We start from the raw sequence: 23015 nt of genomic DNA, 5'->3' as shown, positions 1-23015 counted from the left end.
AGAGCCAGGAGAACTGAGGCACTCCGATGAGGGATGGGGAGGTGGGGTGCTTAACCACTAGGTTATACATCCACCACCACCCCCCTGCCACCAAGTGTTCATCTTATGTCTACACTGCTTCTTTTTATAAGAATACTAGATTGAGGGGTGGCGCCGTGACAGTACGTTAAAGCTCCTGGCTCTTGGCTTCGGATCGGCACAGCTCCGGCCGTTGTGGCCATCTGGGGAGTGAACCAAGGGAAGGAAGACCTTTCTTTCTGTCTCTCACTGTCTGTAACTCTATTTTTTTTTTTTTTTGGACAGGCAGAGTGGACAGTGAGACAGAGAGAAAAGTCTTCTTTTTCCGCTGGTTCACCCCCAAATGGCCGCTGCAGCCAGAGCAGGCTGATCCGAAGCCAGGAGCCAGGTGCTTCTCCTGGTCTCCCATGCGCACTTGGGCCATCCTCCACTGCACTCCCGGGCCACAGCAGAGAGCTGGACTGGAAGAGGAGCAACCGGGACAGAATCTGGTGCCCCGACCGGGACTAGAACCTGGGGTGCCGGCACCGCAGGCAGAGGATTAGCCTAGTGAGCCGCAGCGCCGGCCTGTAACTCTAACTCTCAAATAAAATAAATAAAATCTTAAAAAAAAAAAAAAAAAAAAACTAGATTGAATTAGATGGCAGCATTTCAACATACACATCTCTTTAATCACATCTCCAAATACAGTCACATTCTGAGGCACTAAGCTTTAGAACTTCCACCCATGAGTTGCAGGGTACACAATGTTAGGAAAATGGCGGTTTTATCTATGGCGCGATCTACACATCTACACCCTGATTTACCTCCTAGGCCCTAGCGCCCCCCCCCCCCCCCCCCGCAGCCACTGCTGGAAGCCAGGTGGCCACATGGCCTAACAGCAGTTCTTAAGCTCCATCCCCATCCTAATGGGATTCGCTGCTCCTGCTTCCCTGCCCGCCCTCCAGCAGAGTTTTAAAAGGACCTGTTCCTGAACACATGGCTCTCTTGGCTCCTCGTCTGCTCTGCTCTCCCCCTCTCATTTCTCTTCTCTCTCCTCTCCTCGCTAGCTCCTCTCCTTTCTGTCTCTGTCTCTCTCTTATACTCTCCTCTCTTTTTTCCCTCCTGGCCCCTTCCCTCCCGTCTGCTGGGTTTTCCTCAATAAACCTTTTCCCTTACTCCGGTGTTTGGTGTGTTTTGTGATGGCCTAACACACAATTCATCACACAGCAACAATTCTACTCTAATCTTCTTAAGAAGTGGTTTTTTTTTTTTTTTTTTTTTGAATGTTGAGTTAGAGAGAAGGAGGGGGAGACAGAGAATCTTCCATCTGCTAGTTAATTTCCCAAATTAACTGCTGGGGCTGAGCCAAGCTGAAGATAGAAGCCAGGAGCTTCTTCTAGGATTCTCACGTGGGTGCAGGGACCCAAGCACTTGGGCCATCCTCAGCTGCTTTCCCGGGTGCATCAGCAGGGATCTGGGTTGGAAGTGGAGCAGCCAGGACTTGAACCAGCGCCCATATGGAATGCTGGCGCTGCAGACAGAGGCTTAACCTGTATGCCACAACGCCAGCCCCTCTAATGTTATTTCAAAACACTCTGACTTAATGCTCTGGGGAGAAAATTATTTCATTTTAGATTTTTTTCTATATACTTTAAAATGGGATAATATTATGATTAGTTGAATTACAGTAATATTTTCCCATAGGTAACTACACCTGGAAAGCTTGTTAACAGAATAAAAAACTGTTTCTTTAGTCTTTGCAAGTAGTATTTATTAAGTAGTTTATTACATAATGTCTGTAGAAAGCACCTATTTTTCCTTTAAAATAAGTATATAAAAATCCAACACCATTAAAATTTCCATTAATATACAATCAAGGCTAAAAATGTTAAAACAGACCAACTTCATTTTACATGAGAAGAAGCTTTGAAAAGACCTAATTTTAGTGCTTGACCCTGACTGGTTGCTCATAATATGTACTTTTCCTGAAAGATGACAGTGGTTGCTCAGAGGGCAAAACCCTTGAAATACAAAACATAGAATGTCCTAGAATTCCACTCATGAAGCTTATGTTTGATTAGCTAGCTGTTTTAATTACAATTTCAAGTCTTATAGATACAGAAATTCTATTTTTTCCAGAACAAACATGCATAGCCTGATAACACAAGAGGGAAGAAAACAAGCACTGGGGTTTAACTGTTGATCTCTTGGACTTTTTTTGTCTTTTCTTTCACAGTCTGGAATTCATCTGATTCATTAGTTTCTCCAATTTGATCGCTAGTGCCATGTTTCCTTTAATCTTCAATTTTCCTGACATAAATGCCATTGTTGGTTTTAGTTTCCCTAAAACGAGAAAATGAGAGAGGGAAAAGCAACCATTAGTGCCCTAAGGGATAGACTGCTTCAAGAATAAGCATCATAAAAAAGAATCTCCTTGAATTCTGTAAACCTCAGAAGCACAGAAATTTCTATTACAGCATTTTGTATCAGTGTCTAGGGAATCTCAATTCCTAAACTTAGATGCCAACAATATCGTGTAAAATGAGGGATAATGTAAAAAACAAAAATCAGCAAAAAACATAGCAAAAAGCTGAAGGTACAACATTTATACTAGTTATGGTATGCTAAAGGATACATGGCCCTCAAATGAACTGGTAAGCAGATCTCTTTTAGATAATTTTCCAATCTATTATAGTTCATTAAACATAACATTTCACGTTCAAATGTAAGAAATCACATTTCATAAAAGCAAAAATATCCTAAAGAAACAGTTATTAACAGTATAGTGTCAGCCGACGCCGAGGCTCAATAGGCTAATCCTCTGCCTGTGGCGCCGGCACCCCAGGTTCTAGTCCTGGTCGGGGTGCCGGATTCTGTCCCGGTTGCCCCTCTTCCAGGCCAGCTCTCTGCTGTGGCCAGGGAGTGCAGTGGAGGATGGCCCAAGTGCTTGGGCCCTGCACCCGCATGGGAGACCAGGAGAAGCACCTGGCTCCTGCCTTTAGATCAGCATGGTGCGCAGGCTGCAGCGGCCATTTGGAGGTGAACCAACGGTAAAAGGAAGACCTTTCTCTCTGTCTGTCTCTCACTGTCCATTCTGCCTGTCCAAAAAAAAAAAAAAAAAAAAAAAGTATAGTGTCCAGGGTAGAGCACATTTGGTGCAGCAATTAATTAAGCTACCCTGGGGACTGCCTGCATCCCATAATGGATGCCGTGGTTTAAGTCCTGGCTCTGTTCCTGAGTCTAGCTTCCTGCTAGTGAACACCCTGAGAGGTGGCAGGTGATGGCTCAAATAATTGGGTTCCTGCCTCCCATATGGGAGACCAGGATTGAGTTCTTGCTCCTGGTTTTAGCCTGGCCCAGCCCTGGCTGCTATATAAACCAAATGGATTTGTAGAGTAAACCAACAGATGGGAGATCTCTATCTACATTTCATATAAATAATTCTTTTAAAGTATAATGTCTGGGGCAGGTTCTGTGGCATAGTGAGTGAGGCTGCCACCTACAATGCTGGCATCCCATATGGGCGCAGGTTCAAGTCCTGGCTGCTCCTCTTCCAATCCAGCTCTCTGCTATGACCTTAGAGGGCAGTGGAAGATGGCCCCAAGTCTTTGGGCCCTTGCACCCATGTGGGAAGACACGAAGGAAGCTCCTGGATCCTGATCAGCACAGCTCTGGCCGTTGCGGCCAATTGGAGAGTGAACCAATGGATGGAGGACCTCTCTTTCTCTGCCTCTCCTTCTCTCTCTGTGTAAATCTCTCTGATTTTTTCTTTTTTTATTTTTTTGACAGGCAGACTTAGACAGAGAGAGAGAGAGAGAGAGAGAGAGAGAGAGAGAGAAAGGTCTTCCCTTTTCCGTTGGTTCACCCCCCAAGTGGCCGCTACGGCCGGCGCTGCACCGATCCAAAGCCAGGAGCCAGGTGCTTCCTCCAGGTCTCCTACGCGGGTACAGGGCCCAAGGACCTGGGCCATCCTCCACTGCACTCCTGGGCCACAGCAGAGAGCTGGACTGGAAGAGGAGCAACTGGGACAGAACCGGCTCCCCAACCGGGACTAGAACCCAGGGTGCCGGCGCCTCAGGCGGAGGATTAGCCTAGAGAGCCATGGTGCTGGCCTGATTTTCAAATAAATACATCTTTTATTTTTTTTTTAAAGTATAATGTCTGAAAACAAAAATGTGTGTTATCATTAATTTAACCAAAGACATGACAGACTATAAAAAGCGTGAGCATTAAAATGGAATTATAGCTAATAACATATAATATTTATTAGCTCCACAGAGAAAGGGAACTTTGGTTTTTGTTTGTTTAATTTATCTGAGAGGCAAAGAAAGAGACAAAGCTTCCATCTGCTTCTTCAATGTAACTCTTTAATAGGTAGGTGTCCCACCGTCTAGCCCGAATGCCCACTCCAGAACTTGTTGTCTGTTACTCCTCCAGTCAGTACAGAATCCAGCACAGTGGAATTTATAAGGAAAGCAGGCTCACAAAGGATTCTGACTTGCCCAAGGTCACACAGCTTACGTATGACAGTTCTACAATGCAAAACCAGGTATGTCTGACTCTCATTTATAATTTTCTTATATTGTGCCCATTTATATGTGGCTCATATCTCCTAGAAAACATCTATGTGTCTGCGCATAGTCCACCCTCTCCTCCTGCTCCCATGCTATGCACAGGCTCTTTCTAGAAAAAGTGTGTCTCTCTCTATATATAGAGACATTAAGTACCTTTTTTTTTTTTTAAGATTTATTTATTTATTTTAAAGTCAGAGTTACACAGAGGGAGGAGAGGCAGACAGAGAGAGAGAGAGAGAGAGAGAGAGAAAGAGAGAAGTCTTCCATCCCCTGGTTCACTCCCCAATTGGCCGCAATGGCCGGAGTTGCGATAATCCGAAGCCAGGAGCCAGGAGCTTCCTCCAGGTCTCCCACGTGGGTGCAGGGGCCCAAGGAATCGGGCCATCCTCTACTGCTTTCCCAGGCCATAGCAGAGAGCTGGATCGGAAGTGGAACAGCCGAGACTCAAACCGGTGCCCATATGGGATGCCGGCACTGCAGGCGGTGGCTTTACCTGGTACACCACAGCACCAGCCCTGATTAAATATCTTTAAAGTATTCTAAGTAGAGGGGTCAGCATTGTGGCATAGCGGGTAAAGTCTCTGCCTACAACGCCAGCATCCCATATGGGCAGTGGTTTGAGTCCTAGCTGTTCCACTTCCAATCCAGATCCCTGCTGATGCACCTGGGAAAGCACTGGAGGAGGCCCCCAAGTGCTTGGGCCCCTGTCACCCACGTGGGAGAACCAGAAGAAGCTCCTGACCCAGCCCTGGCCATTGCAGCCGTAGGGGGAGTGAACCAGCAGATGGAATCTCTCTCTTCTCTCTCTGTCTCTCCTTCTCTCTGTAACTCTTTCAAATAATAAATAAATAAATCTCTCAGTCATGAAAGATCACACATCTATTACATGATTGTGTTCATATGAAAATCAGGAATAGGGAGGGGCCGGCGCTGTGGCGCAGTGGGTTAACGCCCTGGCCTGACGCGCTGGTTCCAGTCCCGGCTGCTCTACTTCCCATCCAGCTCTCTGCTGTGGCCTGGGAAAGCAGTATCATCTGGGAAAGCATCATCTGCTGCCTCCCACGACGCATTAGCAGGAAACTAGGTTGGAAGAGGAGTAGCCAAGACTCAAACCAGGCACTCTGATGGGGATGCTGTCATCCCATGTGGTGCACAACCTGCTGTGCCACAATGCCTGCCCCTAGAACATTTTCATCACCTCAGAAAGATCTCTCACATCCATTAGTCATCACCCCTGTCTCCCTCTGTTTCTCCACCTCCAGCTGTCAGCAACTGCTAATCATCTTTCTGTCCCTCTAGTTTTCCCTATTCCTGATTTTTCTTTTTTCTTTTTTTAAAAATATTTATGTTTATGTGAAAGAGTTACACAGAAAGAGGAGAGGCAGAGAGAAAGAGAGGTCTTCCATCCACTGTTTCACTCCCCAGTTGGCTGCAACGGCCAGAACTGTGCCGATCCAAAGCCAGGAGCCAGGATCTTCCACCAGGTCTCCCACGCGGGTTCAGGGGCCCAAGGACTTGGGCCATCTTCCACTGCTTTCCCAGGCACATTAGCAGGGAGCTAAATCACAAGTGGAGCAGCCAGGTTTTGAACCAGCACCCATATGGGATGACAGCATCACAGGCGGTGGCTTAACCCACTATGCCATGACACTGGCCCATATATACTTTTGTTAAAAAAAAGAAAATTATTTATTTATTTGAAAGTCAGAGTTACAGGGAGAGAGAGAGTGGGAGGGAGGGGGAGAGTAGGAGTGGGAGTGAGAGTGAGAGTGAGAGAGAGAGAGAGAGAGAGAGGCACTTCTATCTGCTGGTTTACTATCCAGATGGGCACAATAGCGAGGGCTGAGCCAGGTCAAAGCCAGAGGCCAGGAACTTCATTTGGGTCTCCCACATGGGTTCAGGGGCCCAAACACTTGGGCCATCTTCCACCCATTTCCTAGGCTATTAACAGGGAGCTGGATCGGATGTGGAGCAGTTATGATATGAACCATCACCCATATGGAATGCCAGAGTTGCAGGCAACACCTTTACCTGTAATGCCACAACACCAGCCCCTGAATTATACATCTTAAATGGAGGAATTCCATGATATGTGAATTATGTCTCAATAAATCTGTTCAAAAAATAAAAGCTACTGACATATAACAAGATGACTTAGTAATTTAAAATATTCCCAGAAAAATATCCTAACACTAAATAGCTTTATTGGTTACTTTGTAGGATACAAAATCAATACACAAAAATTATATTTATGTATATTAGCAGCAATTTGTCAATAAGATCAAGATAATAATTCCATTCACAATAGCATAAATAAGAATGCAATACTTAGGGGGAAAAGCATGAACTATAATAGGAAAAAATGAGATCAGACTTTATTAAAAATTAGCATACAAAAGATACTTTTAAGAAAATGAAAAGACAAGCACAGACTGGGAGAAAATATTTGCAAATCACATATTTGATCAAGAACATGCATCTAGAGTTTATAGAATCTCAAATTCAAAAATAAAAAGGAAACTCAATTTAAAATAAGTAAAAGCTTTGAACAGTTCACCAAATATAATAGCTAAGAAACACATGGAAAATGTTGCACATCTTTAGTTGTTAAAGAAATGCAAATTAAAACCATATGACAGGGGCCGGCACTGTGGTGTAGCAGGTAGGGCTGCAGCCTGCAGTGCCAGCAACCCATGTGGGCGCCAGTTCATGTCCTGGCTACTCCACCTCCAAACAGGCTCTCTGCTGTGGACTAGGAGGACAGTGGAAGATGGCCCAAGTGCTGGGGCCCCTGCACCTGAGTGGGAGACCCAGAAGAAGCTCCTGGCTCCTGGCTTCGGGTCACTGCAGTTCCGGCTGTTGTGGCCAGTTGGGGAGTAAAACAGCAGATGGAAGACTTCTCTCCCTCTCTCTCCCCCTCTATCTCTCCTCTCTGTGTGTAACTCTGACTTTCAAATAAATAAACAAATCTTTAAAAAGAAAAAAAAAATGACATACCACTACAATCCATTAGAATGCTATAATAAAAACAACAATAATAAGTGTTGGTGAAACCAGAGTCTTGATTCATGGCTGATGGGACTATAAACATGATGCAGCCACTGAAGCAGAGTAAAAGTCAAACATCAATTTCCCATATGACCCAGCAATCTCACTCTTGGGACTCCCCCCATGAGAAACAGAAACATACATCCACACAAATACAGGTACAAGGATGTTCAGAGCAACCATATTCATAGTAGCCAAAAACCTGAAACAATTCGAAAGTCCATCAGCTGGTCAGCATGATACAGACACACTGGAACTCTCCTCGGCAATTAAAAGGCACAGAACTGCGAATACACCATAAACTTCCCTGGGTAAATCTCAAAAGCTTTATGTTAAGTGAAAGAAACCAAATGCAAAAGACTAAATACTGTTTGATTCCATCTATATGAACTGTTAAGAAACGGTAAATCTGTAGAGATAGAAAAGTAATGCTTGGGCCGGCGCCGCGGCTCACTAGGCTAATCCTCCGCCTAGCGGCGCCGGCACACCGGGTTCTAGTCCCGGTCGGGGCGCCGGATTCTGTCCCGGTTGCCCCTCTTCCAGGCCAGCCCTCTGCTGTGGCCAGGGAGTGCAGTGGAGGATGGCCCAGGTGCTTGGGCCCTGCACCCCATGGGAGACCAGGAAAAGCACCTGGCTCCTGGCTCCTGCCATCGGATCAGCGCAGTGCGCCGGCCGCGGCGGCCATTGGAGGGTGAACCAACGGCAAAGGAAGACCTTTCTCTCTGTCTCTCTCTCTCACTGTCCACTCTGCCTGTCAAAAAAAAAAAAAAAAAAAAAAAAAAAAAAAAAAAAGAAAAGTAATGCTTGGCAGGCTCGGAGTGGAGGGGCCGGAAACAGGGATCAACTGCCAAGCGACAGGAGCGAAGTTTAGGGGTGATACAAATGTTCCCAAACAGGATTGTAGAGAGGGCCATACAACTGTGCATTTACCAAAAACCGTGGGTGGATTTTATGGTATGTAAATTATACCTCAACAATATGGGTTAAAAAATAATTTTGGGGGGCCAGTGTTGTTACTTAGCAGGTTAAGCCTTTGCCACAATGCCGTCATCCCATATGGGTGATGGTTTGAGACCTGGCTGCTCCACTTTCAATCCAGCTCCTTGCTAATGAACCTGGGAAAGCAGTGGAAGACGGCCCAAATGCTTGGATCCCTGTGCCCACTTGGTGAAACTGGAGGAGGCTCTAGGTTCCTGGCTTTGGTCTGGCCCAGCCCCGGCCATTGTGGCCATTTGGGGAGTGAACCAGCAAATGGAACATCTATCTCTCCCTCTGTCTCTCCTCCTAACTCTGCCTTTCAAATCAATAAAATAAATCTTAAAAAAAAAAAAGTGGGTATCCTATATGGCCAGCAGAAGTCCAAACACTTGGGTCATCTTCTGCTGCTTTCTCAGGTGCATTAGCAGGGAACTGGATCAGAAGTGGAGAAGCCAAGACTTGAATCGGCACCCGTATAGGATGCTGGAGCTGCAGGCAGTGGCTTAATCCATGACACCACATGTCAGCTCCATCTATGGCTTTTTAAAAGAGGATTCTTAGGCTATAAGGTCTAAATTGTGACCATTCAAAGGAGACCAGATGGGATAACAGTAAGAATGAAAGGGCATAAAAAGTAGGGGCAACTCATTTATTCCCAACCCAAACTATGCTGTCTTTCTGCCTTTCAAAAAATAAGTAAATAAAAAAATTATATGATCTTCCATACAAATATCTTCCAAGATTTCACTAAAACACTTATGAATCTTGATTATTTAGTAAAGAATAACATAAAAAGTCAGAACTAAATTTTCCCTGAACAATAGATAAGTTAATAAAATTGAAAACTCACCTGAAAACATTTTTACAAAATCATCAGTAGACATACTCATGACCACATCTGCTCGATCAGAGGGCTCTCCATATCCAACATTCCCGCTCTTGTTTTTCAGATCAAGAAACCATGTGCCACCATCTTCACCTGTATACAGAGAAATATATATAGAAATAAATGCCCAAGAATCTCTATTCTTCTTTTCTTTCTTTTTTAAAGATTTTATTTATTTGAGAGGGAGAGTCACAGAGAGAGAGAGAGAGAGAGAAAGAGAGAGAGAGAGAGAGAGACAGAAAGAAAGGTCTTCCATCCACTGGTTCGCTCCCCAAATGGCAACAATGGCTGGAGCTGGGCTGATCCAAAGCCAGGAGCCAGGAACTTCTTCCAGGTTTCCCACACGGGTGCAGGAGTCCAAGCATTTGGGCCATCCTCCACTGCTTTCCCAGGCCATTGCACAAAGCTGGGTGGGAAGAGGAGCAGCCAGGACTAGAACCAGTACCAAGATGCTAGCACCGCAGTTGGAGGCTTAACCTACTATGCTATAGCACTGGCCTCTCTCTAATCTTCTTCAACTTAAAAATTACTGGAATTTGGGGCTGGTGCTATGGTGTAGTGGGTAAAGCCACCACTTGCAGCGCCGGCACCCTATATGGGCGCAGGTTTGAGTCCCATCTGCGCCACTTCTGATTCAGCCCTCTTCTATGGTCTGGGAAAGCAGTAGAAGATGGCCCAAGTCTTTGGACCCCTGCACCTGCATAGGAGACCTGGAAGAAGTTGTTCCTGGCTCCTGGCTTCAGATAGGCCCAGCTCCAGCCATTGAGGCCAATTGGGGAGTGAACCAGCAGATGGAAGACCTCTCTGTCTTTCCTTCTCTCAGTGTAACTCTGACTTTCAAATAAATAAATAATCTTTTAAAAACATTACTGGAATTAGAGTAATCATACAAAATGCTATTTCCTGTGTTAAAATCCTCAGACTTCTATCAATCAAACCCAGCCAATATTTATTAAGCATTTATTATATTCCAGGTACTCTACAAGGTCCTGAAAACTCTTCAATGTACAGGAAAAACATGGTTCTTTTCACAAAAAAGAAAGTCAAGTAGAACACTGGTGACTGGGGTGGGGCAGAAGGCAGAGGTGAATGGGGTGTATAACGGGTACAGAATCTCTGGGATGCTAAGAAAGTTCTGGAGATGGATGGTGATGAGTTGTGGAAATGGTGCGATGAGATTGCACAGCACTGTGAATGCATTTAATCCTACTGACCTGTATACTCAGCATTAATTAAAATATAAAATTTTTTATGTTACATATACTTTACCATGATAAGAAAATTAAACCCAGATATAGGGTCAGGAAAGTCCAGTGAGTTGAAGCCAAGACTTGGAAGTTAAGTAAGAATTAGCTAAACAGCAAAGAGGGAAAATATTAAAGACAATGGGAACAGGATATGCAAAAAATAAAAAACCAGCAGAATCAAGAGTGTAGCATGTGTGAAGAACTGAAAACAGTGCAATATGATAGGAAGGCAGAAAGAGAGCAGAGAGTGGCACGGGCCGAGCACGAGGGGATTCTCAGTACAGGGAGCAGTGAGCCCTGGAGAGGACATCCTGACCTCATCCTGTTTCATGTGCCATGGAAGGAGAATGGAGTGATAAAGTCTGTGTATAAATACAACACCCCACTTGCTGTACATAATACACAGGAGAAGGACCAGAACTGTAAGAGTAGCGAGGATGGTGCTGGAGTATTCGGGGGCTGAAGGTACATGCCTGGATCAGGAGTATGGCAGAAGGGATGGAGAAAAGTACATGAGGCCGGCGCCGCGGCTCACTAGGCTAATCCTCCGCCTAGCGGCGCCGGCACACCGGGTTCTAGTCCCGGTCAGGGCGCCGGATTCTGTCCCGGTTGCCCCTCTTCCAGGCCAGCCCTCTGCTGTGGCCAGGGAGTGCAGTGGAGGATGGCCCAGGTGCTTGGGTCCTGCACCCCATGGGAGACCAGGAAAAGCACCTGGCTCCTGGCTCCTGCCATCGGATCAGCGCGGTGCGCCGGCCGCGGCGGCCATTGGAGGGTGAACCAACGGCAAAGGAAGACCTTTCTCTCTGTCTCTCTCTCTCACTGTCCACTCTGCCTGTCAAAAAAAAAAAAAAAAAAAAAAAAAAAGTACATGAAGCTGAACTCTCATTTGGAAAGTTGAAATTCATGCATAATGGAAATGTTCTTAAATCATATATATTCATAAATAAATGCATTTTAATATTTTATCACAAATATTAATCCAAGTCAAAGAAACGTAACCAGATTAACCTGTTCTACACACCTCTTCCCTCTTTCGATGATGTAATCAGATAATTTAAGATACAAAACAAAATAAACTGGCTCAAGCCTACATATTTCACTAAGGGAACACTACAAGGTACCGCACTACAGATTACAAACTCTATTATAATCTATTTAAAGTTGTTCCAAGAGTTGTATCTTAATGACATGTAAACATACTTAGGGTTTCATACTTAGGGTTTCAGTCTGTAATTTTTTTTTAAAGATTTATTTTATTTATTTGAAAAACAGAGTTACAGAGAGAGGTAGAGACAGAGAGAGAGAGAGAGGTCTTCCATCCGCTGGTTCACTCCCCAGATGGCCGCAACGGCCAGAGCTGTGCCGATCCAAAGCCAGGAGCCAGGAGCTTCTTCCAGGTCTCCCATGTGGGTGCAGGGGCCCAAAGACCCGGGCCATCTTCCACTGCTTTCCCTGGCCACAGAAGAAAGCTGGATCGGAAGCAGAGCAGCCAGCACTTGAACTGGCGCCCATATGGGATGCCGGTGCTTCAGGCCAGGGCTTTCACCTACTGCACCACAGTGCTGGCCCCTGCAATTATGTAATTTTTTGTTTTGTTTTGTTGTTTTTTGTTTTGTTTTGTTTTGTTTTTGACAGGTAGAGTTACAGACAGTGAGAGAGAGAGACAGAGAGAAAGGTCTTCCTTCTGTTGGTTCACTCCCCAAATGGCCACCACGGCTGGCGCTGTGCAGATCCAAAGCACTGTGCAGGTGCTTCCTCCTGGTCTTCCACGCGGGTGCACTTCCATGCTCAAGCACTTGGGCCATCCTCCACTGCCCACCCCGGGCCACAGCAGAGAGCTGGACTGGAAGAGGAGCAACTGGGACTAGAACCCAGCACCCAAATGCAATTATGTTTTAAATGCTTAAAAAAACACCACATTTTTTCTCACTATTGTCCCTCCTTTAGTTTATCTCTAAAGTATAAAATAGCAATAATAAAATAAGAAAAACATGATTTGAGGGTTCCATATTTTTATAAACATGGGTACATCTAAAATGTTAGATGCCTTTATACCAACTGAATAAATAGGTGGGCATGTCTGAGAGGTCATTTCAAAGCAGAACACCACGACCAGACGACTGAGTCTGAAGAGGAAAAATGTGGGGAGGGTGCATAGGAAAGATTTACTAGTTTGAGGCACAGTAAATTAGACATATGTGTATCTATTTTTTTAACTAAGAGGGACTATTGAAGAACAGATTTAATGGATGATGGCAAAAGCAGGTATTGGAAATGGTGAGTTTGAGACATTTTCAGATTGAGACATTTTTGTGACAGCCAATTAAAAATGTCCAAAGAAGCCTATAAACTAAAAATACAGACTGAATAATTTTCCCATTCCTATGTTCATTGAAGCCGTATGAATGGTGAGAATTTCCTACAGACTCTGCAGCATGTGGAGTGCTAGGATGGCAACCTAAAGAACACTGTTTAGGCAGAGGATAGAGGAGGAGTGCCCAGCAGAGAGACTGATGAGGCATGATCACAGGCAGAGGACAGCTACTGTCAAGGAAGCCAGAAAGAAAGAGGGGTCAACTGCATCAAATGCTGTAGAGTGGTCACAGTAGAAATGACAAATGTCACTGGTGACCTGGAACTCATCCAGGATCTTGGTGAAAGCAAATCATGTGTCATGTAGAAAAGCCATATCAGAGAGGCATGTGTTTGTGAGAGTGAATTGCAGATAAAAATGAATGTGGCTCTGAAAGCAAGAAAAAAGATATGATATATGGTTTGTTATTGTTATTATATTCTATTTTAAAGCTAGAATAGATTTGAGAACATTAAAATACCCCTGGAAAGGAGGCTACAGGATGAACAAGGTTGGGGGACAATTAACAGCAATTTCTGAGAAAATCAAAAGAAATGAGATCCATGGACTGATTACCTTCACCACCTGCCAGAAATGCAGAATGTTAGACCCCAGTCCAGAACTTCTGGATCAGATCCTGCATTTGAGGAGGATCTCAGGTACTGGAGATAGACATCAAAGTTGGGATGTGCCGATATAGAGTTGAGCTTCCCTCCACTAGACAGGAAGTGACCTACAATGACTTGTTTGCTATATGATAGCAGGAACCTGAAACAATTTCCATCTATCTAGTTTTTAAAAACTATCATTAGGGGTCTGGCACTGTGGCGCAGTGGGTTAAAGCCCTGGCCTACAGCACCAGCATAACCATATGGGCGCTGGTTCGAGTCCTGGCTGCTCCTTTTTTTTTTTTTTTTTTTTTTTTTGGCAGGCAGAGTTAGACAGTGAGAGAAAGAGAGAGAGAAAGGTCTTCCTTACGTTAATTCACTCCCCAAATAGTTGCTACGGCTGGCGCGCTGCGCCGATCCGAAGCCAGGAGCCAGGTGCTTCCTCCTTGTCTTCCATGCAGGTGCAGGGCCCAAGCACTTGGGCCATCCTCCACTGCCTTCCTGGGCCACAGCAGAGAGCTGGACTGGAAGAGAAGCAACCGGGACAGAATCCGGTGCCCCAACCAGGACTAGAACCTGGGGTACCGGCACCGCAGGCGGAGGATTAGCCTAGTGAGCCGCGGCGCCGGCCTGGCTGCTCCACTTCTGATCCAGCTCTCTGCTATGGCCTGCGAAAGCGGCAGAAGATGACCCAAGTCTTTGGGCCCCTGTAACCACATGGGAGATCCGGAAGAAGCTTCTGAAGCTCCTGGCTTCAGGCAACATAGCTCTGGCCATTGCAGCCATTTGGGGAATGAACCAGTAGGTGGAAGATACCTCTCTCTCTCTCTCTGGCTCTACATCTCTCTGTAACTCTTTTAAATAAATACAATCTTTAAAAAAAAAAAAACTATCATTAGGGACTGGTGTTATATAGTGTAACAGGCAAAGTTACCATCTGCAACACTGGCATGTCATATGGGTGCTGGTGTGAGTCCCAGCTGCTCCACTTCCAATCCAGCTCCCTGCTAATGGCCTCGGAAAAACAACAGAAAATGGCCCAAGTGCTTTGGCCACTGCCACCCATGTGGAAGACCTGGATGAAGATTCTGATTCACGGCTTTGGCCTGGCCCAGCCCTAGCCATTGCAGTCATCTGGGGAGTGAACCAGAGGATGGAAGATCTTTCTCTCTCTCTCAACCTCCCATGTAACTCTTTCAAATAAATAAATAAATCTTCAACTAAAAATGACTATTATTAACATATGCTAATATGTTATATTGAGAAGAAAAATAAATATTAAGGTTTTTTTTTTTTTTAAGACCAAGAAAGAGAGAAATCTTCCCTGTACTGGCTCACTCCCCAAATGCCCATAAAAATTAGTTTTTGGTCAGGCCCAAGCCAGGAACTAGGAAATCAATCCAGTTTTCCCATGTGGGTGGCAGGGATTCAATTACTTGAGCCAACATCACTGCTTCCCAGGGTATTCCGATATGAGATGTGGCATCCCAAGCAGTATCTTAATCACCACACCCATCACCCAGCCCTATTAAGAGGTTTTAAAAAGCTGATTACAGGGAATCCAAGATGACTGAATAGAGAAAAGCTGTGCCGATTTTGATCCCGGGAAGATAACAGAAGAAAAGCATTACCAGGGGAGAGCTGGAGAGAAGTCTGCAGTGGAAATTGTACAGTAAAAAGAGAGATGCACAGAGCAGCGTGAGCAGTCCAAATACGCGGCAGTGAGTGGGGACACCACTGGTGACTCCTAGAGCCAGGGGCTGGAGGACACGCCATTTTCTAGAAGCAAGGTGAGAGGAGACTGGCAGCTCGTGATTGCATGATAGGCATGGGATGTAGCTGGGTCCCTGGGCAGCTGTGTTTCTAGCTTTGGAGGCTCAGAGTTCCCTGAGTGCATGGGATGGGTCATTGCAGAGGGATCCATGCTCACAACAAAGACCGTGCAGTTCCTTTGTGCGGTTCATGTGCCTGGATGGTGGGGTGTGTAACCACTATGGGCTAACTCCAGGCACTGATCACCTTGGCAAAGATGAAGTGAGGCTGTGATCATACCAGCTAATATGATCATACCCTGCCCACTGCTGACAATAGAGGAGATCTACCATGCCCAACTTGGATGACACCCTGGACTCTTGCCCCATCCTCAAGCCCAATAGGGAGCTCCCTGGCACATTCACAAGGAGCTGGATCAGAAGAATAAGCCTCTGGATATCCACCAAAGGAGTGGACACTTCATTAAGCCACAGAGGCATATTACAAAAATAAAAGCCATCACAGGAGAAAACCTACAAGTGTTACCACAAATGCCTAAAAATAAACACAAGAAACATGAACAAGGAAGACAATGACTCCCAGAAGGAATACAGCAACACTAAAATATTAGAATGTGAAGACGGGGGCCAATACTGTGGTACAGTGGGTTAAAGCCCGGCCTGCAGAGCTGGCATCCCATAAGGGAGCTGGTTTGAGTCCCAGCTGCTCCACTTCCTGTCCAGCTCTCTGCTATGGCCTGGGGAAGCAGTGGAAGATGGCTGAAGCCCTGGGGCCTCTGCACCCACGTGGGAGACCCAGCAGAAGCTCCTGGCTTCGGATCGGATCAGCTCAGCTCTGGCCATTGTGGTTATTTGGGGAATGGACCAGCGGATGGAAGACCTCTCTCTCTCTCTCTCTCTCTCTCTCTGGTTCTACCTCTCTCTGTTAACTCTGTCTTTCAAATAAATAAAGTTAATCTTAAAAAAAATATGAAGATGGAAGAGATTGATGAAGGATTTGAAGGAATGATCATAAGATTACTCAAAAGCACAGATAAGCAAATACATGGGATAAAGAAATCCATACACAGCATGGATGAAAAATTTTGCCAGGAGATATTGAGGAGAAAACAACCAAATATTAGAAATGAAGATTCAATATGTCAAATAGAAAATACAGTGGAAAGTCTTAACAATAGAGTTGGTAAAGTAGAAGAAATAATATTGAGCTAAAAGACAAATCCTTGGATATATCTGACAGAAAAAAAATTAGAAAAATAGTGTTGGAGACTTATGGGATACTATCAAACAATCAAACATACGAGTCTTAGGAGAGTCCCTGAAGGTGTGGAGAGAATGAATTAGAAGGCCCATTCAATGAAATAATAGCAGAAAATTTCCCTAATTTGGAAAAACAGGGACATCTAAGTATAGGAACCATATAGAATTTGTAACAGACATGACTAGAAAAGATCTTAGGGCCAGTGCTGTGATGTAGTGGGTTAAATTGCTGCCTGTAATGCCGACAGCCCATAAGGGCACCAGTTCAATACTCAGCTGCTCCACTTCTGATTCAGCTCCCTGCTAATGTACCTGGGAAAAGCAGTGGAGGATGGTCCAAGTGCTTGGGCCCCTGCAACTCATGTGACAAACCCAGATGAAGCTCCTGGCTCCTGGCTTTGGTTTGGCCCAGCCCTGGTGGTTATGGCCATTTTGGAGGTGAACAAGTAGATGGAAGATATCTCTCTCTCTTGGTGTATGTGTGTGTGTGCGTCGCTCTCTGTCTGCAACTCTTCCTTTCAAATACAATAAATAAGTCTTTAAAAAAGGAAAGAAAAGGGGCTGGCACTGTGGCACAGCAGGTTAACACCCTGGCCTGAAGCACCAGCATCCCATATGGGTGCCAGTTCTAGTCCTGGCTGCTCTTCTTCCAATCCAGATCTCTGCTATGGCCTGAGATAGCAGTGGAAGATAGCCCAAGTCCTGGGCCCCTGCGCCCACATGGGAGACCCGAAAGAGGCTCCTGGCTCTTGGCTTCGGATTGGCATGGCTCCGGCCATTGTGGCCATCTGGGGAGTGAACCAGCGGATGGAAGACCATTCTCTCTGTCTCTACCTCTCTCTGTAACTCCATCTTTCAAAAAAAAAATCTTTAAAAAAATAAAAAAAGGAAATAAATGATCTTCACCATGACACATTCGAGTCAAACTATGAACAGTAAAACATAAAGAAAAGATTCTAAAATGTGCACAAGAGAAATGCCAGACTACTTTCAGAGAATCCCCAATTAGATTAAAAGCTGGTTTATCATCAGAAACCCTACAGGCTAAGAGAGAATAGACAGACATAGTCAGAATCCTAAAAGAAAAAAACTGTCAATTCAGAATACCATACCCAGCAAAGCTCTTATTTATAAATGAAGGTGAAATAAAGACCTATCAAAACAAGCAGAAATTCATATAATTTGTTACCACTCTCCCAGCATTACAAATGATACTTAAGGATGTACTACACACAGAAACAGAGAACAATAGTCATCATTATGAAAGAACATGAATGCAGAAAATCTCCTAGTAAAAGTACAAAAGAAACCCAAAGCAAACGATAGGAATATTTATGGGAAAATGGCAGGACCAATTCACTACTTATCAGTAATAACCTTGAATGTAAATGTACAGGAATGTATATGTACAGGAATGTAAATGTACAATCCTAAATTTTCCAATTAAAAGATACAGACTGGCTAAATGGATTAAAAAAAAGACCCATCTATTTGCTACCTACAAGAAACACACCTCACCAACAAAGATACATACAGACTGAAAATGAAAGGATGGAAAAAGATATTCCATACTAACAGAAAGCAAAAATGAGCAGGTGTAGCCATCCTAATATCAGACAAAATAAGCTTTGACAGAAAAACTGTAAAAAGAGACAAAGAAGGACATTATGTAATTATTAAGGGAGGGGCCTGCAATGTGGCATATACAGTGCCGGCATCTCATATGAGCACCGGTTCGAGTTCCAGCTGCTTCACTTCTGATCTAGCTCTCTGCTATTACCTGGGAAAGCAGTAGAAGATGGCTCAAATCCTTGGGCCCCTGCACTTGTGTGGGAGACCCAGAGAAAGCTCCTGGATCCTGGCTTTGGATCGGCACAGATCCAGCCATTGTGGCCATCCGGGGAGTGAACCAGCTGATAGAAGACCTCTCTCTCTTTCTGTTTCTGCCTCTCTGTAACTCTTTCAAATAAATAAATAAATATTTTTAAAAATGATTAAGGGATCAACTAAATAGGAAGATGTGACTATAGTAAATGTATATGCATCTAATGCTAATCTACAATATGGTCTAAACAGAACTAATTGATATCTATGGAACATTTCATCCCAAAGCTGCAGAATACACATTATTTTTATCAGGACATGGAACATTCTCTAGGATAGACCATATGCTAGGCCATAAAGCAAGTCTCAACAAATTAAAAAAAAAATTGAAACCATACCGTGTATCTTTCTGACAACAATGGAATGAAGATGGAAATCAACAACTTAAGAAACTCTAAAAAATATGCAAACACATGGAGACTGAACAACATGCTCCTGAATAAACAGTGGGTCATAGAATAAAAAAATCCCTAAAATAAAATGAGTAAGACAACACAACATATCAAAGGGAAGTTTACAGAAATTAGTGTGTACATCAATAAATTGTAAAGGCATTAAATTAACAATGCATCTCAAGGACCTAGAAAAATAAGAACAAACCAAAACCAAAATTAGTAGGAGGAAACAAGTAATTAAAATTAGAGAAGAAATAAACAAAATTGAAGCAAAAAAAATACAAAAGATTAGTGAAATGAAGAGCTGGTTTTTTGAATAAATAAATAAATAAATAAACAAAATTGATATATTGGGGCTGGTGCTGTGGTACAGTAGTTTGGTCCTCCGCCTCCAGCGCTGGCATCCCATGTGGGTGCCAGTTCTAGTCCTGGTTGCTCCTCTTCCAATCCAGATCTCTGCTGTGGCCTGGGAAGGCAGTGGAGGATGGCCCAGGTGCTTGGGCCCCTGCACTCCCATAGAAGACCAGGAAGAGGCACCTGCTTCCTGGCTTCAGATAGGCACAGCTCTGGCAGTTGTGGCCATTTGGAGAGTGAACCAATGAATGGAAGACCTTTCTCTCTGTCTCTGTCTGTAACTCTGCCTGTCAAATAAATAAAATATTAAAAAAATTTGGCCGGCGCTGTGGCTCAATAGGCTAATCCTCCACCTTGCGGCGCCGGCACACCGGGTTCTAGTCCCAGTCGGGGCACCGGATTCTGTCCCGGTTGCCCCTCTTCCAGGCCAGCTCTCTGCTGTGGCCCAGGAGTGCAGTGGAGGATGGCCCAAGTGCTTGGGCCCTGCACCCCATGGGAAACCAGGAGAAGCACCTGGCTCCTGGATTCGGATCAGCGCGGTGCGCCGGCTGTGGCAGCCATTGGAGGGTGAACCAACGGCAAAAGGAAGACCTTTTTCTCTGTCTCTATCTCTCTCACTGTCCACTCTGCCCGTCACCCAAAAAAAAAAAAAAAAAAAAAAAATTGATACATCATTGGTCCAAACCAAAAAAAGGGTCTAGGAAGGAGATGATCCAGAGATGAAAAAGGAGATATAACAGCAACAGCAGATATTACAGAAATAAAAAGAATTATCAAGAATTACTACAACCTGCTATATGCCAACAAATGGGAAAATCTTGAAAAAAATGGATAGATTTCTGGACACATACAATCTACCAAATCGAGTCATTAAGACACAGAAAACCTAAACAGTCTAATAACCAAGACAGAGATTTAATCAGAAATAAAGATCCTTCCAACAAAGAAAAGCTCAGGACCAGATGGCTTCATTGCTGAGTTCTAGCAAATTTTAAAGAAGAACTCATTCCAATTCTTCTCAAATTATTCAAACAATTGAAAGGGAGGGAATCCTCCCAAACTCCTTGTATGAGGCTAGCATCACCACAATTCCAAAACCAGAAAAAGATACAACAAAGAAAGAGAATTATAGACCAATATCCCTGATGAACATAGATGCAAAAATCCTCAAGAAATACTAGCTAATTGAATCCAAGAACACATCAGAAATATCATTCATCGGAACCAAGGGGGATTTATCCCTGGTATGCAGGGATGGTTCAACATATGCAAACCAATAAATATAATACATTACATTAACAAAGTGAAGAATAAAATCATATGATTATCTCAATAGATGTAGAGAAAGCATATGAGTACATCTTTTCATGATTAAAAAAAAAAAACTTAAGCAACTGAGAATAGAAAAACATTTCTCAACACAATCAAGGCAACATATGGCAAACCCACAATCAGCATAATATTGAATGGGAAAAGTTGGAAGCATTCCCACTAAGATCCAGAACCAGACAAGGATGCCCACTTTCACCACTGCTATTTAATATAGTTGTGCAAGTTTTAACTAGAGCCATTAGGCAGGAAAAATAAATCAAAGGGATATAAATTGGAATGGAGGAAGTCAAATTATCCCTGTTTGCAGAAGATATGATCCTACATATAGGGGAACCAAAAGATTCCACTAAAGGATGATTGGAATTCTTATATAAGGTTGGTAAAGCTGCAGGATTTAAATCAACACACAAAAATCAATAGCTTTTGTATACACAGACAATGCTATGGTTAAGAAAGAATTTGTAAGATCAATCCCATTTCCAATGACTACAAAAATTTTTAAATACCTTGGAATAAATTTAACCAAGGATATGAAAGACCTTTACAATAAAAATCACAAAACATTAAAGAAAGAAGCAGAAGAAGACACACATACAAAAAATGGAAAAATCTGCCATGTTCATGGATTGGAAGATCAAAATGTCCATAATTCCCGGGGCCGGCCCTGTGGCGTAGTGAATAAAGCCACTGCCTGCAGTATCAGCATCCCATAAGGTTGCTGGTTTGAGTCCTGGCTGCTCCACTTCTGATTCAGCTCTCTGCTATGGCCTGGGAAAGCAACAGAAGATGGCCCAAGTGCTAGGGACCCTGCACCCGAGTGGGAGACCTGGAAGAAGCTCCTGGCTCCTGATTTCGGATTGGCCCAGCTCTGGCCATTGCAGCCATCTGGGGAACCAGCAGATGGAAGACCTCTCTCTCTGCCTCTGCCTCTCTGTAATTCTGCCTTTCAAATAAATAAATCAATCTTTAAAAAAAAGTCCACAATTCCCAAATCAATTTGCAAATTCAATGTGATCTCAATCAAAATACAAAGGACATTCTTCTCAGGTCTAGAAAAAACAATGCTAAAATTCATATGGAAACACAGAGACTCCAAACAGTTAAGCAATCTTAAACAACAAAAACAAAGCCAGAGGTATCATAATAGCAGATTTCAAGACATACTACAGGGCAGTAATAATCAAAATAGCCTAGTACTGGCACAAAAATAGACATGTAGACCAATGGAACAGAATTGAAGCCCGAGAAATTAATCCATGCTTGTAATCTTTGACAAATGAGATAAAATCAATCTGTGGAGAAAGGACAGTCTCCAACAAATGGTGCTAGGAAAATTGGATCTAGGTGTACAGAAGTATGAAACAAGACACTCTACCTTACACCTTATATAATAATCAACTCAATGGGGGCCAGCACTGTGGCACAGCAGATTAAGCTGCCACTTGCAGCACTGGCATCGAGTCCCAGCTGCTCCACTTCCAATCCACCTCCCTGCTAATGTGCCTACAAAAGTAGCAGAAGACAGCTCAAGTGCTTGGGCCCCTGCATCCTGGACTTCTTGGGAGTCCAGGAAGAAGCTCCTGATTCAGCACCACTCGTTATGGCCATTTGGGAAGAGAACCAACTGATGGAAGATTTCTCTCTCTGTGTCTCTCTTTCTCTCTCTGTAACTCTGACTTTCAAATTAATAAATAAACCTTTAAAAAGCAACTCAAAATGGATCAATGATCTAAATCTAAAACCTGATATCATTACTGGAGGAAAATATTGGGAAAACTCTGAAGGCATTGGCATAGGCAAAGACTTCTTGGAAAAGACCCCAGAAGCCCAGGCTTAAAAAGCAAAAATACACAAATGGGATTACAGCAAGCTCAGAAGCTTCTCCATCGCAAAAGAAGCACTCAGCAAACTGAAGAAGCAACTGATGGAATGGGAGAAAATCTTTGCAAACTATGCAAGTGATAAAGGATTAATATCCAGGACCTAAAAAGAACTCAAGAAACTCGAGAACAAAACAAACAATCCAGTTAAGGAATCGGCAAAGGACATGAACAGACATTTTTCAAACGATGAAACTCCACTGGCCAAGAGACACATTAAAAAATGCTTGTGATCACTAGCCATCAGGGAAATGCAAATAAAAGCCACAATGAGGCTTCACTTCACCCCCGTTAAAATGGCTATCATCCAAAATAAAAAACCAATACATGCTAGTGAGGATGTGGGGAAAAGGTACCATAATACTCTGTTGGTGGGAATGTAAACTAGTACAACCATTATGGAAAACAATACGGACAATCCTCAGAGATCTGAAATTACATTTA

At 43.8% G+C, this 23015-nt stretch overlaps 1 protein-coding gene across 1 annotated transcript in view; it reads right to left on the bottom strand.

Moving 5' to 3' along the window:
* Positions 1 to 1745: 1745 nt before the first annotated feature.
* Positions 1746 to 23015, bottom strand: part of HSDL2 (hydroxysteroid dehydrogenase like 2) — an 82892-nt gene continuing 61622 nt past the window's right edge. Inside the window, exons 10-11 of the mRNA XM_008249545.4 lie at positions 9451 to 9579; positions 1746 to 2343 (exon numbers count right to left, since the gene is read on the bottom strand). Of these exons, the coding sequence (XP_008247767.1) occupies positions 2231 to 2343; positions 9451 to 9579 (242 nt within the window). The 3' untranslated portion in view covers positions 1746 to 2230. The remainder of the gene's footprint in view (positions 2344 to 9450; positions 9580 to 23015) is intronic.

The sequence above is a fragment of the Oryctolagus cuniculus genome, chromosome 1, assembly GCF_964237555.1.
Source record: "Oryctolagus cuniculus chromosome 1, mOryCun1.1, whole genome shotgun sequence".
NCBI lineage: Eukaryota > Metazoa > Chordata > Mammalia > Lagomorpha > Leporidae > Oryctolagus > Oryctolagus cuniculus.
This window is presented reverse-complemented; position numbering and strand designations above follow the sequence as displayed.